The sequence below is a fragment of the Debaryomyces fabryi genome (assembly GCF_001447935.2).
Source record: "Debaryomyces fabryi strain CBS 789 chromosome Unknown contig00004, whole genome shotgun sequence".
NCBI lineage: Eukaryota > Fungi > Ascomycota > Pichiomycetes > Serinales > Debaryomycetaceae > Debaryomyces > Debaryomyces fabryi.
In genome coordinates this window covers 13,004-32,084 of record NW_015385430.1, presented here as the reverse complement: position 1 = coordinate 32,084, position 19,081 = coordinate 13,004, and the positions used below count along the sequence as shown (strand labels likewise).

The window sequence follows — 19,081 nt, the reverse complement described above, 5'->3', positions numbered from 1 at the left end:
TATTATTATTATTATTATTATATCCTATAAATATAAAAGTCACTCACTAATTCATTACTTATAATAGTACCACGTATTATAGTAAGAATAATTAAGTAATCCCCAAATCTAAATCAATAAATATCATAGAAAAGAAACAAACAGACATATAAATAAATCAAGCAGACTCATAAGATTCCCAATTATCAATAATTTTCTTGATCTTTTCAGATTTGGTTAATTCATAAACTTCTTCGAAATAAGCCTTAGTAATTTCGAATGGCTTGGCAGTCAAGTTTGGAATATATTTGTTGATCAAGTCGTTTGGTTTGACTGACGATTTTGGAATCTTCTTACATAAGAATCTTTGGAAAGGCTTGACACCTGACATTAAGTATGAAGAGTGGAATGGAACGGAAATACCCTTCAATGGGATAACAGCAAAACCTCTTTGTAAGTCAATAGGTTGTGGTTTGGCTAAAGATTGTGCCGAAACCTCGCTAATAATTTCTTGTAAATGAGCAGCTACTTCTTCCAAAGACATAGTATCTTGTAACTTAACAATATCAATTTTGTTCAACTTAATAACATTTAAAACATTAGTCAAGGTATCTAACCCTCTTAAGTCACCAGCAGTGACATATTGAGTGTTTTCAACATTATAGTTAACAATTTCCAATAACCAACCGGTTTTCTTTGCAACTTCATCAATAACAAACCTTAAAGCAGCATCATTGAAGGTTGGGCTAACCCTGGTTGGGTTGACAGCACACATACCGTAGTTAGATCTACCTAATTCATCTCTTGGAACAGCAACTTGCATTGTCATACCACGATAAAAGACGACATCAACCAATGATTCAATAGGCATGACATTTGCCAATGAAGATAATGCCGAGTATTCACCTAAAGAGTGACCAGCAAACATAATATTTTCTGGAACCAATCCTTTAGATTTAATATCTTCGTAAGATGCCTTTTCCATTAAGGTCAAGGCTGGTTGAGTAAATTGAGTAGCTGATAATAAACCTGTTGGAGAAACAAAAGTATAAGACGTTGTAGTATAATCAATTTCCTTGAAAATCTTTTCAGATTTGACTTCACCATCTTCACCGATAGTTTCAAACATCATTCCAATATAGTTGTCTCTGATCTTTCTACCCTTAGCACCACCAAAATGAATAGTTAATTCATTTGGATTATTCTTAACAATATTAAGGATCGAGAAACCATAGTTGTCAAGGAAATGACGATCAGCTCTGTCCCAAACATCCTTAGCGACATCAGAGCTACCGTATAAGTCCATTCCCATACCTTGTTCTTGAGAACCTTGACCAGTAAAGACATAAGTAGTAATAGGTTGTTCAATTTCAGCTTCACCAGACAAAACTAAGGTATCAGTCTCGACATTTCTGGTTTCAACCTTAATAATCTTACGCCCATTGATCATACCAATATGTTCCAAAGTAGTCTGCAAGATATCGTTTGGTAAAACCATACCGACGAACGTACTCTTGAAAGCTCTGACTCTGGAAGCAACATTGTTGGCAGCCCATTCTTCGACTAATCCTCTGATAGAGGCAGATGAGAACATACCATGGGTAATAGTGCCAGGTAACTTAGCATATGAAGCAAATACTCTGGATACGTGAATAGGGTTGTAATCACCAGAAACCTTGGCATATGGCTCATTAGTATTTGGAGCCTTAGAAGTCAATTCTTCACCACTTGAAATTGGAATTGAGTTTTCGAACTTAATTGCCTGTTCAATAGTTGTTCCATTTCTAGACAAGTAATCTGTAACTGGGTTACCATATGACTTACCTGCTTCGTAATCAACCGAACCAATTTGAATGACTTCCTTGGTTGGCAATTCTAAGTAAATTTGACCAACTGTGGTAATAGATGAGTAAACTTCAGCACTCTTGAACTTGTAAGTAGATTCACAACGGAAAGTCAAGACTTGGTTCAATAAGTCAATATCCTTTTCTAAGTGGAACCATTCCTTAGACTTCAAAATAGCCAAGTCCTTGGCAGAGTTGAAATGAACTTGAACAGGGGTCTCTGTAACCTTTTGGAAAGTGTTTTCAAAATCCACGTATTCACCACGGTACAAAAATTGAGAGGTAACCTCCATCACTGGTTGATTTTCTCTGTAAATAGTACCAATAACTTCAACTAGTTTACCAGATGGTTGATTCAAAACAGCCTTGATTTCAGCACTTGACGAAACAACGTCATCTTTCTTCAATGGCTCAGCACCAGGAATCATCCTGTAACCGTTAAACATATGAACCAATCTCAATAAGTCACCATCAATGGTCTTAGGGAAAATGGCTTTCATGATAGCCTTCCATCCAATGACAATTGCAAAATCCATTGGAGCTAAAGTAACCTTACCTGGTCTCGAAACAAATGCCTCACACTTATTACCAATGGCATGAGTAAATTCAGAAATATCTTGACCGGTAATAGTGAGTTTATCTCCAATGATAGCATTTTCGACATCAATATCGAAATCAACTGGAACCTTAGAACCGAACCATAACTTCCAGTAAAATTCTTTAATTCTGTCATTTCTACCTTCCATAACTTCTAAGATTGGAGCAAATCCATCCTTAGGTGCGTAGGTATACAAGAAAGGTAAGGCAACTGGCTTTGAATCGGCAGTTCTATGCTCAATCAATTCAAATTGAATGACTGATTCCTTGACTAACTTAATGCTTGCTACTGGTTGTAATTCTCCATTAAATTGTTCCAAAACAACCAATGAAGTCTTGGAAGAATTACCTGGATGAGAAATTTCAACAACAGCTTCACTGCTTGGAGTCAAGACGTCATGAATAGGATTTGAAACATGGTTATATCCTTGGACAATCCTATCAGTAGTAATAAAAGCATGCAACCAGCTTAAGGTATTGCCGGCTAACAATTTTAACCATTCTGCATTAGATGGTAAAGATTTTTGAGAATTGAGCCTGTAGATTATTTTGTCACCTGATGATTCAATGGAGACTCCACTAGGTACAGATTCAACGGAACTTGGAAGTTGGCCTCCGAAATATTCAACAGTTGGAATCTTTGATTCATCGCCGCTGTATTCATCTTGAAGTAATCTGGCAATATGACCATTGTGAATTGAGTCCAAAATATCCTTGATTGGCTCATTGACCTTTGTGGTGAATTGAGCTGCAACTGGACCGTGTAAGATACAAGTCTTTTGAACATCCTCACCAACAACGGCTTCTAAATCTTCTGATTGCCATAAAGAGTCCTTCTTAAAGAAGAACTCTAATCTTTCATCAATAACAGGAACAAATGGAACAGGCTTTTGTTGTGGTCTCTGACAGCACATCAAAAAGAAGTCGCAATCTTCCTCGTTAATTAATTGAGTTTGAGCCAACACAAAGTGGTCGAAGAATTTGTCTGTAAAAACCTGTGGATTATCTTGCAATTGAGCGAAGTTTTGCAACAAAGAAATAGAATCAGCCTGGGTAGTGAATCTTTCTTCAACTCTTCTCAAGAAATCACCAACGAAGTTTCTTAATGAAAGATCAATCCATCTAGAAGACTTCTTGACATACATTAATTCAATCAATCTATCGGCAACTTGTTGGTAAGTCATATCTTGTAAATCACAAACACCAGAATCGTTCTTACCAAACCATGGTTTGTGGAAATCCTTGTTCAATTTATTGATAATGTAATCCTTCTTCTTCTTCAATGCATCTGCTAATTTGTTCTTAGGTAAGTTAAAGATTGTATCATCCAATTCTTTCCAAAACATAACACCTCTGGTGGCAATTTTATGAATTGGCTCACCCATTTCCGATCTAACGGTAATGATACCACCAGTTGGCTTCTTGTAAGTACTTTCCCATTGACCATCAGGGACACCAGTACATGATGCAATAGCTTTCTTGGCATCCAATGAAGTATGGGCTTCCTTGGCAGTCATAACACGGGAACCAAACAAAACACCATCAAAAGGCATTGGTGGGTGTTTGTAACTTTGTGACCATGTACCACTTAAATATGGATAAGTGTCTTCATCAGAACCAAAACCGGAACCAGCAATCAAAACAATGTTAGAGCATCTTCTAATCTTAGAATACATCTGTAAAATAGGTTGATGGAAATCTTCGAAAGAATGATGACCACCTCCTCTACCACCAGTCCATTGTAATACAATTGGATAAGTAGGGTGAGCTTTGGCAATGGTAATACATTGGGAAATAGCATCAATTGAACCGGGCTTTAAACCTAAATGAGTTAAACCTAATGTTTCAATATATTCGGTTGCAACCTCTAAGGATGGAACCCCGGCACCAATAGACATGGATTGAATTGGGAATCCCTTTTCCCTCAATTCCTTGATCAATGGAATACCCCATTGTAACATTCTTGGATTAACATAAATCAAGTTAATTCCGATACCAGACCCAGGAACGATATGGTCTCTAACTTCTTCTAAAGCCTTTTGCATGGATGGAGCATTGAAATAGCCACCACCAGCTAATTCTATATGATAGCCAGCATTAATAGTTGCTGCAACTATTTCTGGGTTAACCGTAGTTGGAGTCATACCAGGAACCATTAATGGAGCTCTACCTAATAATTTCGAGAATTTAGTATCGACATAAACCTTACCAGCCTTGTTCTTGACTAATTTTGGTTTGAATTCTTCCAACCAGTTTGAAGCCCATTTGGTAGAGTTTGGTGCAGTGTTGAATATTTCTTGCTTGAAGCCATATTCATCATCTGGTGAGACAGTATCCAATGTACCGGCGATGATAATTCTGGCACCAGTACCTTCTTTATTTCTGTGGGTTAAAACACCTAAACCAGAAACTCCACCTGGACCAAAATCTAAGATGTGAGTCGAAGCAAAGTTAGTAGCCTTTTCCCAGTTAACGGCTAATTCAGTGATACATTTAGTCAATCTTAAAATAATAGATTCTTCTGAAGAGGATGTATAACTTTGAAAGTTATCACCGTTATAAGTGTCGAAAACTGGAATTTTAACGTCAGATGGAGAGAAATCAATTTTTTCATTAACCAAGTCATTATTGATAAGTTCAGTAGCTGGCTCTAATAAGTGCGAATGGAATGGACTGAAGATTGGTAAAAACCTGTTGGAGAACTTTAATTTTCTTTCACTATATGGAATTCTAGCTTGATCTAAACCAGATGGGGCCTTGTTATTTCTCAAAGTCAAATTCAACCCATATAATGATTCTGGTGGACCAGAAACAACTACGTTTCTAGCACCGTTCACCAATGAAATCGCAATGTGTTTTTCGCTTGGTAAATGGTTATTGGTTTGTTTGATAAAGCTTTCAACTTGTTCAATAGATAAATCTCTAACAGACAACATTGGAGAAGGTCTGCCTTCATTATTTTCAAGTGAGTCTTGTAACATAGTTGGTGGTAAAGTAGTTCTTGGAAAGGTTATGAGACTTCTTGCACCAACAAAGAATAATAAAGAAATAGCCTTCAAGGAGTTTTCGATAAAGTTATCCCAGGTAGAAGATGACGCAATGGCCATAGCGGTAACTAAACCTTGAGAATGACCTGTGGTACCACTTAAGTAGCTTCTAAATTCACCTGGAGTCAATCCTAAGGCCTTACAGGTCACGGTATAATGACATAATTGCAAGACACAGATCAATGGACATGAAACTGGTACTGATAATAAATAATCTTGGTCAGGAGTCTTTTCAGGATTAGCTAACCAAGTCAAGATGTCAAATCCTTGGGTATAAATCTTGTCAACATTTTCTGTAGTTCTGACAAGATAGTTCAATTGAGTTGCAATCTTGGAAATCAAATCGGAAACGAGACCGCTGTACATATCGTTGATTTCTCTCAATTCTTCGAAAAAGTCGTCAGTGTTACCTTGACCACCAAAAATGGCGAAAATCTTGGCCTTGCCGTCAGAATTAATACTCATGGCATTCTTCAACAAGTTTGATTCAGTTTTAGTAGTGGTAGCATTGGAGTTGATCACAGCATTGTAGTAATTCTTGATGATACCCTTGACCTTTGACAAGGTAGTTGGGTACGTCTCGTCGTTTACCAAACGGGCTGCAAATGAATGCACATCGGTAGTAGACAAAAATCTGACCTCAAATTCATGCAAACTAAATTTCAACACTTCATCGAATTGTCCGTCCGCCTTAGGGTCTACCAACGACGCGGTATAACCCAAGAACTGCGAGAATAACTCGGCTGGTGATGAAGGTTCATTGTCACCAGCAAAACCTTCGGTAGGTTCAGGCAATGTCTTGTTGAATTGATCCTTTAATTGAGAGAATCCAAACAACAAGTTTGTTGGAACCAACGTTGTGTATTCAATTGTTCCATGATTTAGGGAAAATGGACGATGTGTGGTACTCATTATGTTTCTGTAAATAATCTATAATATTTGTTTATAGCTAAAGTGGCTTGTAAAATGTAGCACTTGTCTATTGGGAGTATATTAACTTAAAACAACTGCTAATGGATTTTTTTTCTAGCAAATCGATATTTCTTCTTTTTCAATTATAGCGATCTGATGGGAATAGGCTAAAATTAGTTCTAAATGATTATAATAAATATAAACGGTGGTACTTTTAAAAACTAATAGTTACTTTCAATATAATGTATTAATTGTTCAATCGCTTGGTAATCGAACTTAAATAAAGATATATCCTAAAAAAAAAAAACTCCTAAAGAAAGATAAACTCTGATATATAAATTAGCCGCTGATACACTATATAACACCAAAATTTTTATTGATGGGCGGTTTTGAAGATTTTGGGTATTTGCAACTCATGCCTTTTGTGTAATGATGTACTACGACGATCGCAAATAAATTAGGATGGGCGCCAAGTAGTGTCGATTCAAATTCTGCAAATTGTTGGGAACCTCTGTGGGCACGATGTTGGCACTAGATAGAGAAAGGTGTAGATGTGTAGCACAAATACAGGACCTGTATGTGTGTATATACTATGAACACTTGATATAGAATGTGTTATTACGGTATGACGACGGTGAAATATTATATGGATTGTAGAAGATAAGAAGATAGTATGGAATAATGCAGTCAAATATACTGTGTGAAAGGGATGTGAGAGATTAAAACTAACAGAGAGTGTGTGGAAACGTACAATATGTAGTAGACAATTATGAATTTCAAAAATATCTACGGTTTATGTCCGAATGTAATCATCAAACGATGTAGGCTAATACTATATTGTAGTGAGTGCGAAAGATACTGGGCGTTCAAAAACGGTTGGCGGTTCCAAACTAATGCACATTTTTGGTGGTAGGCGATGAGGACGTGCCGTGGTCGACCCATCGAACCATCGGACCTATTGGGCTCAGTGTGCACACCTACCAACAAAAAGGTCCGGATTTAGTATTATTGAGTTTGTATTTGTGTTTGTTGATTATCTTTGTGTAGACTCAATATCAGATGTTGGATGTGGGAAATATACTATGATTATTAGATATAGCCTGGAGATAGATAACAACTGTTTTATAACATGGTCACATTTGCAGTCGGTGTAGTTTATATTTTGTATGATTAGTATATTTAACTATGTGCTATTTAACTATTCGATGTATAGTATACACTGTCAGTTTCAAATGTCTGGATATATTATCCATTCTTTGTATCAGGGCTATATGACATCCAGCGATCGTTTGTTATAATAAGCATCAAAGCAAGAAGAAGATAAGCAAAGCAATAATCGCAAACCGGAAAAACATGTAGTGCGAATAGTGGTCTTTAATCACCAATACAATATAGATTTCTCTTAAGGTCGAAAGCTTTTCGCAGCCACTTCGCGTACAATGCTTCTTTTGTTCTTGTGTGTCTGTGTTATACAGTGAACTAAGAAATGTATTTGTGTTCACCTTCCAGGTTACTAACGTCTCATATTATCGAAGCCATCCAATGTTTTGCAACATTTTACGCTTTTGACTTCCATCCCTCTGATTTTGGCCGCCTGAATTGGGTGTTAGCTCAAAATGTACCCCTATTAATTGTTTGCAATCTGAATCTCGATGCTGTCTATACAATTTAAGACCTACAAACAAGCAAACGAGGAAAAATACACGTATAAAATTCACTTATATACATAATCACAGGTTTGTTGATTATTCTATACGTCTATTTAGGTGGTGGTAACAATCCCTGGGGAGGGGCTTGTGGTAATAACTTGTTGGCGTTCTTAGGAAATTCTCTGACTATTATTTCACACTTCACCTCTCTACATAAATCTTTTTTATTAGTGTATGGAACCTTATGTAACAATTCCAACCCGCTTGACCTTTCTAATGCATCCACAGGAACCTGAAAGCTGGTGAGAGGCGTGGCATTGTCGATGGCCTGGTTTGGTAATACAAATGCTCCAACCGCAATGTCTTTTGAGCCGTTCTTCTCTCCGACGATTAATTTGAAAAAGTGTGTTGGCACTGCAATATTTGGGGGTGACCCAATAACCTCATACTCAACTTTGTATTTATTTGGATTTTCGGGACACTTCTTTGGCAAAAATAATGGTCCTGTCATTATTCTAACTCCGTCGTATTCATTGGTTAATCTACGGGCAAAATCTTCAAAATGAGCCCAGTAATCCCGATTAAATCCATCACCAACTTGAGGCGAAATATTTGTCAAATAAAATGTTTCGTCCATAGCATCTTGATGATACTTAGCATCAGCAGCAGGAGCCTGATGTCCTCTATCATAACCACTGCGAAAGTAATCTCTCAATCTATTTCTAAACTTTAATGGTATGTTTTCATCTTCCTTAAATACTGACTTCTTTCTATCAACACCTTGGGTTGATCTGATTGAATCTTTCGTAATATGCTCAACAATCCAGTATGGGTTCCTGGTCTTCCTGTCATAGCAACTAATAAATTCTTTTCTCTTTTCTAAATCGTGAATTGGACCTGGAAAGCCGTATTTGTAAAAATCTTCTGGCCTTATGTTAGATGCATCAAATGAACCAACGCCGTTATTCTTACCTGGAACAACCGATTTAGGTGGTTCTACTGCTGTTGGACTTGGAGTTGGAGCAGATGATTTTCCCCAGAAGTACGAAGCTATACCAACTGATCCTAATCCTAAGCCATTAACTAATAATTTACCCATGCTTAATTCTAATATTTAACAGAAGAGTTTGAAATTTCCGCGTAGTAAATAAATTGATTACATCTCACTAAATTTTTCATAATTGTGCGGATTGATTACAACAACGACGAGCAGAGATTCTGTATACTTATTTGATGAGAGGATTTAAATTCGTCTCCAACAATGACTCTATGTAGCTATTACATTATATATCTTTTGCCTTTATTAACTATATAACTTGTTTTATTCTATGGCAGTATTACTCTTTCTTAACCTTATTGTTTCTATTAGCTTTTATGTCTTTTATTACTTTCAAAGCTCCAATTGATACAATTGAGCAAAGGGGTCCCAATAATGGCAAGAATACTGCTAACTTATGTTCACTTGGAAAATATGCTTGCTGCACCATTTCTTTTTCAAAGAATGCTCTATCAGAGTTTTCTAAACTCTGTGAACTGTACTTCATCGATAAATAAAAGTTGCCATTGTTTAATTCATTAATCGATTCCTCTAAGTAATGTATGGATTTTTCTACATATATTTTTGTCAACTCAGGAATTGATATTTCATTTAATGAATTCGTTAAAGTCAATAAAGCTTCTAAATTCTCCAATGACTGCTTTAAATTTTTATGTGTCATGGTCCTGGATAACGAATCAATCTTAATACTTGGTGATCTAGGTTGAGATGGCATACCCAATAATTGAAAAAGTTGTGAGGCAAATGTTTCCATTACGGGTAATAATTCATTCTCGTTAATATCCGATCCTTCTGTTTTCATATCTTTATTAAATATCACTACACCACCCCATTGTGGAATTAAAAACGAATTCGTTTTAGAATTCTCAATTAAAGTGGGCTTGGAGTTATAGTTAGCTTCTGGGAAGTATAATATGAAATTAATACTTGGATTTATATCGTGAGTAATTAAATTCCAGTCACCAAAATTCACAAATGTCGATAATCCTGACTCGGGAATTATAAATGCTTGTTTGCTTTCATCATAGTTTGGAGGGTAAGTCAATGTCGAATAGTATTGAATTTGAGAAGTTACTGTAAAGTTAGCGAAATGGTTCAATTTGAAAAAAATCAATTCAAATGATCCTAATGCCTTCTCTATTTCCCAATTTATTGGTCTTCCATTTTCACTTAATAACGAAATGACAATGTTATATTTAGATGAATATGGCATGACTAAATTTCTAGAATCATGATTTTTTCCTCTTACTATATCACTCATTTGTTCAATTTCTCCTTTAAAAATATATTCTGTTAAAACGATGCTCAAAAATTCGTCAACCTTCTTAGGTCTGACCACATTATCAGTAATTGTGATCCTTGTCTCTTTACTGAATGGAGATATGAAAAAAGATTCTGTTGGATCTTGTTCTTCTTCATTATTGGGTGAAGGAAGGTATTCAAACTTAACAATATAGTCGTCCTGAGCGTCTATGTTATCATCAATCTTCCTTAATTCAATAGCCCAAAAGTCTTTTAGTTCTGGATACTCATTATATATTTTCTTATCAAGCAATTCTTGGGCTTGTGGTATGAAGCATACTAATGAGTTCGGTATATCTAAATACACAGGTATTTTATAGTGAATCTGATCTTGAAGGCTTATTGAATGCTCTTTTACTTGAACAATGGGCAATTCAGCCCTATGAATTGTTGTTGTAGATTTCCATAATGGTATACCAAGAAACACGATAATCAGCAAAATAACAAAGACTATGACGCGTCTAACAACAGTTATTGAGGATAATTCCTCCCTGTTCTTATTCTCTGTATCTTTTTCAGTCATCTATGATCTCTTATGCTGAATTTATTATAGTGTTCCTCTTGTAATTATTTCGTACAACTAACTACTGATCTCACTGAAAAGTACTTTGTGTAATTTTCAAGAATTGTTATAAAAGAGTGTTAGAAATGAAGCAAAGATTATACTAATCTTTATATTTGAAGATGTTTAAGAAGGATCCACAACCTAAAGCATCAGCAAATATCAAATCTTCTGAAAGAAGAAAGTTGTTGACCAATATTTGCAATATATACAAAATTCCCCAACAAGAAATCACTAAAGAATGTGAGCATGATATTCTACCTGTAACTACGAAACAAGCTTCTTTTAAAAGTGTCCAAGGGTATTCTGGAACAATTTATTTCGATGAAACCGAAACACCTATATGGTTTAAATCTAGAGACTCTCAGTTATTTCCTACCCTTTTCACTACGTGGAAATGTCCTTTCATTCTACCAATGGTTAAGACTCATCCTCATGTTATCAAGATCCTTTCTAATGGTGCTGATTTAATGTTACCGGGTACAATTCCTCCTTTTGACAACAGAGCAGTAAAAGGTGAAGTTGTTGGTGTGGTTGACAGTCAGAATCCGACAGTTATAAAAGCTATAGGCCGCTGCAAATTGAATATGCCTCAATTTGATTCAGTTATCGGTAGAACTGGTACCGCTGTTGAAGTTCTTCATTGCATGCATGATGAGTTGTACAATTTAAATAGACTAGTTGATATTCCTGTACCATCTGAATGCAATATTAATATACCACTAAATGTTGAGCAATCTGAACCTGCTTCTGAAGAGACTGATAAAAACGAAAATAATGAAACTAAGGCAGAGCCAAAAATAGAAAATGAAGTCAGCAATAAAGTCAGTAATGAAAATTCTATAGGTACTAGTATGGACGACGTTGCTGAAGAATTATCAGAATTATCAGTAGAAGATGTTGATAATTTTTTTACTAGATCTCTTCTACAGTCTATTCAACAAGATACAATCGTGTTACCAATAACTTCATCAACGTTCATGTCTAACCATATTTATAAAAATTTGCCTATCATTGACCCCATGTATTGCAACATTAAAAAAACTTCATGGAAAAAATCAGCAAAATTTTTAAAGGCTATGGAAAAGTTGAATTATGTGCAAATTAAGGGGAAAGGAGACGATTTATCAATTGTTAGTTTAGCCTCAAAAGAAAATCCGATCATTCAAAACTTTGTACCTCATAAGCCCATAAGTTCTTTGTCGAATAATTCCAATAAGTCTAGTGAGAAACCTGTTGGAAATAAGAAGAATAAAGCGAATGAATTATCGATCGTTTACTTGTATAAACCGACTAATAAATCGAGAATGTTCTTCAATAAGGTAGACCATCCATTCTCGAATTTGTACACTGCACCTGAATTAAGATCATTATTAGATAAATATATCAAAATTCAACAATTGATGGATAAAAAAGATCCGAAAAAAATTGTGCTCGATGATACGCTCAATAGCATTTCCAACTTAGGCCTTGGTTCTTATCCAAGAGATAAAGTATTCAAGTCATTCTTGACCAATTTTTCGCCGTTGTATAAAATTTTAAAACCTGGCGAAAGTGTTGACAATGATGAAATCGAATTGAACAAAGGTGAACCTCCTAAGGTTCAGGTTATTACTGAAATGAAAATTGGAAGAAAGGTCGTTACAAGAGTACTGGACTTTGAAAAGTATTACATTAAGCCGCATATTTTGTCGGATGAATTAAAAGTAAAATGTTCTGGTTCCACAACTATCGGCCCCTGTACTCATAATCCAAAGTTAACTGAAGTTACAGTTCAGGGTCCACATGGCAAATTGATTGTAGATTTGTTGAATTCTAAAGGAATCCCAATATCATTTATCCAGTTTGAGGATAAAGTAAAAAAGAGGAAGAAGCGCTAAATAACAATATAATTTACAATTTATTTTATAATACACCTAGCTATAATAAGAATAAATAATATAATGTACAATATAGCTTATCATGTTATCAATGGTGCTGGTAAGATCATGTAGCAAACTAAATATGGAAAAAAGAGGTTTAAACCGCAATTTCAACAATATTTTTATAAGACCCAGCAGTAACAAAAGCAGTTTTCGTCTGACTGTGAATTTTCAACATTTGAGCCTGAACACCACCTGGATAAACATGAGCATTTTTACATTGGCTAACATTGAGATAATTCAACATAGAGCAACTACTCAATAATGAGTCTATACCAGCTCTAGTAACTCTAATACAACCTTTTAGGATTAATTTTTCTAAGAATCGCAAATGCAACGAGATATTAGCGAGCGAGAAATCACTAACAGCGCTTCCGCAGAATGACAAATCTAAATGTTTTAATTTTGGGCAACCTAAGCACAACATATCAATTGAAACATCTGATAAAGCGCAGCAAAATTTCAAGTCTAAAACTTCTAAATTATTTGCTGAATTTGCAATTGATATTATTGCTTTATCAGTTAAAAAAGTACAATCCTTCAAAGATAACTTTCTCAAATTTGGAAAATGTCTTCTATTCCAATATTCGAATCCCTTATCAGTAATAGTCGTACATCTTGTTAAATCCAAGCTTTCCAATCTTTCATTAGCATTCTGAGATATATGATACATTATATTATCCGTCAAATGCTTACAATATCCAACGTTAATTGCTTTCAAGTTCTTGCACCCGACACTGACATCTGATATTTTATTGCCTTCTTCGAGTTCTTTATTCGTTTGATTTCTCTCTCTTGAATCCCAACCGGTAAGCCTTTCTAATACATCATCACGAACCTTCCGACAATTTGCCAAATCAATATTTTCCAAATGTTTACCAACTATTGATACACTTAAATCCATTATAGCCATTCCACTAATTTCCCAATTAGATTCCATTTTCAAGCCTTTTATTTTTCCGGATATACCAATCTCATTGACCATATAACTAAAGCCCTCGTCCGTTATATGAAAGCAATTTGATATGTCAATATCCTGTGGTCTCGCCCCAACAAAGTTTGTTATTGATATTAATGATTTATCATCAATCGATGTATTCCATGGTGTTAAGTCTAACTTCTTGCATAACCCTGGGGCCGTAGATAGTATTTCGTTCCATTGCTTGCATACTATTCTCAATTTCATCAATTCAGGAATGGTCAAATATTCAAACACCTTCAGCATTATCATTGTAAATAGTGATTCGGCAGCATGTCTTGAGTGCACTTCATTTTTGCTCCTTAATTTCATTCTATTATCGTCGTATCTATAATCATGGTCCCAGAACTTTTCTCTTTCGGGTTCTGCAGAATGTCTCTCATCAAGAAAATCAAGTGAGTGTATATCTGCCGTTAACTTCCTCTTTTTAGTATTGATATGTGCCTCGGCTGTGGTTATTTTCTGCGTTTGCGCAGAAAATGAATCTATGTTTTCCAACGGGGAAATAGGTGAAATGGGAGAAACATTTTCGTACCCTGAACTATTTGTAGTGTACGATGGCAGCTGGTTCTGTAATTTCTTTTTCTTAGACTGTGAATGATTGGTAATTTCAGGTAAATTATCTTCATTTTCGTTCATGAGAAATTCAATAGAAAGTCTGGTTGAAGGTGGGCTGTTTGGTTTTGTATCAGTTTTACGGGGAGAAAACAAGAAAGCCCTATTAAAGCTTTCATGTTCTAATTCATCTATAATAAAGGAAAACTGTTTACACAATGACATCAACTTAACACTTCGAATTTTAAGCAATTCCAATGGTGAAACAGACATAACACTAGCGAATCTCCTAATGCTCTTATTTCCTTTCATATAAGATAAGAATGATGAAATGCCAATAGAATTACCTGACTCTAACGCTGTCAATTTGTTACCCAGTTTAGGATCCAACTCATTATCGATTATTTCTACTCTACCCCTAACAATGAAGTAAACATCTACGTCCTTATCACCTTTCTTAAAAACATAATCTAACATGGGAACCTTTACAAATTCCGCACATGATAGTAATTCGTCAACGACATAACTTGGCATTTGTTGAAAAAGGGTAAAATCTTTAAGAATTCTGAGAAACGGAATAGGATGGGTCTGATGCTCGTCTCGATAACCTTCAACTTTACTGTGATATGTTTTATTACATTTGAGTAGTCCAGTATTGTATTTCTTTTCTTGCAGAGCTAGTCTTCCCTGTGCCTCGTCTCTGATCTTCCTCTCTATCGAAGGATAGTATTGCAATACCAAATTGAGTGACTCGCTCCCCATTATTCCCACCACAACTTTACTTCTGGTCACGACTGTAGCTGTTCTCGGTCTATTGTATATAACTCCCACTTCACCAAAAAAACTCCCCAGTCCGAGCTCCGCATGTATCGACTCTCCGTCACCAATATTCACTGTTCCCTTCAAAATCCAGTACATCGACTCCGATGGCTCTCCCTTCCTAATCACGTATTCATCTGGTCCATAGACCTTATATCTGAGCTGCGAAGCCACTTTCATCGCAAACGACTCCGGTGCTTGCTTGAAAATTGGAAATGCTTGTAGAATGTCTAATACCTCCCTTGGCACTTTATTTTGCTCTACATCACTATCAATAACGTAGCCAGTATAATTTCTGATTGTATCACCAGATTCCCCCGTGTTTTTACCTTCTTCCCTGCTTTCTTCTTGTTCATGCCGTATCTCAGTCTGTCCTTTAGCCATTAGCTTCTTCCAACCTGCGCCATCTCCCCCATACTCTTTTGTCAGTCCATGACTGTAAGTAGACAAGGGGGATGGTTTGGAAGGCATAAACCCCAGTCCACGTTTTGTTATCCCTATTGATACCATATTACCCTCTGTTTATCTTTCAAAACTACTATGTTTCTCTCTAAAGCAACTTTTTTTTAGTAACCGTTAGGAAATATGTAAACCCCAGAGTGCATATAACCCTAACAGCCCAAATTTCGCATTTCTCCCGCCGTTTCGATTATTCCCACCATCTATCAGTACATTATGCATGATTGTTCTTTAATGATGCTGTTATTGCAATTATTGACTCAGAAAATTCAAGCGCCTTATATGCTACAAGGATTACAATGCAAATGGTTCAAATATTAGAGTTTTCTAGTATATGAAGGAAATATGATTGACCTAATCGTAATTAAGTGATCTATCATAAAAAAAAAAATGCCAATTGATAACTTTTATTGTTAAGTTGGCTACTATAGTAATTAATAGAATTACTTCGGTATTGCGAAGCAAGCAATAAACCGCTATTGAAATGCCAAGTTAACAGGAGTGAAGAGTATACGATTAAACACAACAACAAGTCAGACAGGTTGGGAGATGATATAAGCATTGGCATCGACCGTTATGTAAGCACGCACGCGACACGTAAGCCTGGAGAATATTTCTATTCTGGGAAGAAGTCCGTCATAATAGAAGCGAAGTTCTAGAAAGTCGGTTCTAGACTCGCTTAAAAATAGAGAGGAGCCGTTGGAAGGTCAAGCACAATGCCCCAGATATTCACGCGTATCATGACTTACTCAAGCCAGCGAATATGAAACCAAATTAAATTCCTCATATTTATATCGAACGAATTCGATATTGACAAAATTTGTTTGTTAGTAAATAGGTTACGAAATGACATTAAACATAAATAATTCAGTGGATTCGTTTCCGGCACCCTCTACCTACAAACGAATTTCATTTTCACGCTCCAGGTCATCTGTTTCACAGTTGGAATCTAATTTTACGACGACAAGCGTTGATGGGCTCAGCGTTAAGGTGCCTAAATGCTTAGTGCAATGCTTTGACTACCTACAATCTAACGGAATGGTTGAAGGAATATTTCGCGTTAATGGATCAGTAAAAAGAATATCACAATACTTTTCGAATCATAATGTTGAAAACTGGATTGCTGCTAACCCAAGTCCTCATGATATTAGTGGAGTGATTAAGAAATATTTAAATTATTATTTATATGAGACTAGTGTCTTCGACGGGGAAACCACAAAGGAAATCAAGAGTCATTATAACGAATATTTGAATCAGATACTGGTTATTGATCACAACGATGATGCGAGTATTAACTCTTTCAAAACTGCCAAGACGTCCTATGACTGTAATCCTTTGAACGAATTTGTGGAAAAAGTTGTCCAGTCAATGATAAGCGAAAGATCGCAAGACAAAAACCAATTGTTCATCTACATAGTCTACAATTTGAGCTTGATAATGGAGCATTCGGTAAAAACAAAGATGTCAAGCATAAATTTGGCAATAATATTCCAGCCTTATTTTTTTGATAACAGTGATATCAACAACATTCAAGCTCTACCATTCTTACAAGAAATATTGCAAACTTTAATAGAGAATTCACATGTTCTTATAAATGAGTATTCTATTGAAGTGGCGAACCTTCATGATAACAATTCGTTAATGTCTATTGATAGTCCTATAACGCATCACGGTAACAGTACGGATACCTATATTGAAACTGAGTCTTCTCCTGTTAGAAAAAGATCGATTTCAAATAGATTTTCGACTTTGCTTGACAGTTACTACAGTCCAATAGGTAATACGGCTACTGGAAAACCAAAGCGTTTTTCGTTGTCCATTTCAGTCGACCAGCTTTCCAATTCCAAGCCAGCTGAACTCAAGCCAATTGATCCTAAATCCGTTGATGTGAAATCAATATCTATGAATGATATTAGTGATGCTACGGGATATTCTACGACGAACTCCACCAACCCAGTAAAGCCAGAATTAAAGTCCAAGAAATCAAACAGAAAGAGCTTTATTGCTTTATTCAGAAACTCTTCCTCGTTCTCGATAAATTCAGATGATACCAAAGACCCAATTTATAATCATTTAAACAACTCGGCAGACAGTGTATTAATCGCTAAGAATCCGATTGTTCACGACCAACAAAATTTCCTAAAGAGAAACTTTTCCATGAAAATGAAATCAAAGAAACTATAAATGTTATGACTTACTATTTAATTGGATATTGTATATTATGTGTATTATATGTGTTACGTTGCGATGGGTTTTATTGAACGGATATTTCTATAGGTTGTATAGGTTAATACTAAAAGGTTATTTAAACTTGGGTTTGTGTGCGGAAACCGAAAAATTTATACTGAACAAAATTTTCAGAACTTTGGCATAACGATAATGAAAAGTAAGCTACCAAGTATATAGAACATAGACATGTTTAAATTAACTGGTTGTATGAAACCGGTGGCTACTTTGCCTCAAGCGCATTCGTATATCCGTTTCATATCAAACACGTCCAGATTGTATGATGCAAATGAAGCAAAATTGAAAAAGCACAATAGAGATCAGCAAAAAGAGACTAAAAAGAAGTTGAAAAGAATGCAATTAATTAAGAACAAGAATAAGCAGCATCCGGAGTTACATCCATTATATATGGATGTACCAAATGCATTGAAATATTTGAGAGCCGCAGAAGTTGGAAACCCAGCAAAGAAGACCACATTAAGTATTTTAATGACTATCATTCCTGATAAAGGTTCTAAACCAATAAGTGGGTCAGTCTTTTTACCAAGACCAATAAAGGATAATAATATGTTGGTCTTCAGTTTGGAACTGGAATCTCTCGAACAGGCTAAAGCAAAAGGTGCAACTGCTGGAGGTTTAGAATTAATTGAAGAAATAAAAGCAGGAAACGTAAAGTTAGACGAGTTCACACAATGTTTCGCTACACCTGATATTGTTAAAGATTTAAAAGCAATTGCTAGATACTTGGGTCCTAAGAACTTAATGCCTTCTACTAAAAAAGGTACTGTTTCTGAAGATGTTTCAAAATTAATGGAAGAAAATGTGGGTGCTTTACCTTTCAAACAGAGGGATCAACATTTGTCTATACCAATTGGTAGATGTGACTTCAGTGACAAAGAGATATTACAAAACTTGAAAGCGGCTTCGGATGCAATCTACGGCTGTCAACCTCCTGGTACCAAGAAGCCAAACTTAATTGGTCAAACTTGCTTATCATCTACAATTGGACCATCCGTAGTGATTAATTTTAGAAACTGATTTGCACATTAATTCATATAGCATGTAAATTGTGCTCTTGTATATAAATACTAATTAAATATAACATTCTCGTTACTTGAAGTTTATAATATTCGTCTTAAAATATGTTTATCAAAATCGAGATCGATTTTTCC

General features: G+C 35.6%; 7 protein-coding genes across 7 annotated transcripts; 3 read left to right on the top strand and 4 right to left on the bottom strand.

The window, feature by feature from the left end:
* Positions 1–157: 157 nt before the first annotated feature.
* FAS1 (tetrafunctional fatty acid synthase subunit) lies at positions 158–6,379 on the bottom strand (the record flags this gene model as incomplete). Its single annotated transcript, XM_015609146.1, has 1 exon — positions 158–6,379. One exon carries the CDS (start codon positions 6,377–6,379, stop codon positions 158–160), a length of 6,222 nt encoding a protein of 2,073 aa, XP_015469963.1.
* A 1,758-nt stretch (positions 6,380–8,137) lies between these two features.
* AC631_00315 (ribonuclease) lies at positions 8,138–9,127 on the bottom strand (the record flags this gene model as incomplete). The annotated part of the gene is made up of 1 exon (XM_015609145.1): positions 8,138–9,127. The coding sequence occupies one exon, from the start codon at positions 9,125–9,127 to the stop codon at positions 8,138–8,140; it is 990 nt and encodes a 329-aa protein (XP_015469962.1).
* A 238-nt stretch (positions 9,128–9,365) lies between these two features.
* AC631_00314 (PIG-S family GPI transamidase component) lies at positions 9,366–10,910 on the bottom strand (the record flags this gene model as incomplete). Its single annotated transcript, XM_015609144.1, has 1 exon — positions 9,366–10,910. The coding sequence occupies one exon, from the start codon at positions 10,908–10,910 to the stop codon at positions 9,366–9,368; it is 1,545 nt and encodes a 514-aa protein (XP_015469961.1).
* A 161-nt stretch (positions 10,911–11,071) lies between these two features.
* Positions 11,072–12,829, top strand: AC631_00313 (uncharacterized protein; the record flags this gene model as incomplete). The annotated part of the gene is made up of 1 exon (XM_015609143.1): positions 11,072–12,829. The coding sequence occupies one exon, from the start codon at positions 11,072–11,074 to the stop codon at positions 12,827–12,829; it is 1,758 nt and encodes a 585-aa protein (XP_015469960.1).
* A 139-nt stretch (positions 12,830–12,968) lies between these two features.
* On the bottom strand, positions 12,969–15,608 carry AC631_00312 (uncharacterized protein; the record flags this gene model as incomplete). Its single annotated transcript, XM_015609142.1, has 1 exon — positions 12,969–15,608. One exon carries the CDS (start codon positions 15,606–15,608, stop codon positions 12,969–12,971), a length of 2,640 nt encoding a protein of 879 aa, XP_015469959.1.
* A 921-nt stretch (positions 15,609–16,529) lies between these two features.
* Positions 16,530–17,867, top strand: AC631_00311 (Rho GTPase-activating protein; the record flags this gene model as incomplete). The annotated part of the gene is made up of 1 exon (XM_015609141.1): positions 16,530–17,867. One exon carries the CDS (start codon positions 16,530–16,532, stop codon positions 17,865–17,867), a length of 1,338 nt encoding a protein of 445 aa, XP_015469958.1.
* A 231-nt stretch (positions 17,868–18,098) lies between these two features.
* AC631_00310 (mitochondrial 54S ribosomal protein uL1m) lies at positions 18,099–18,947 on the top strand (the record flags this gene model as incomplete). The annotated part of the gene is made up of 1 exon (XM_015609140.1): positions 18,099–18,947. The coding sequence occupies one exon, from the start codon at positions 18,099–18,101 to the stop codon at positions 18,945–18,947; it is 849 nt and encodes a 282-aa protein (XP_015469957.1).
* Between the last annotated feature and the right edge of the window lie 134 nt (positions 18,948–19,081).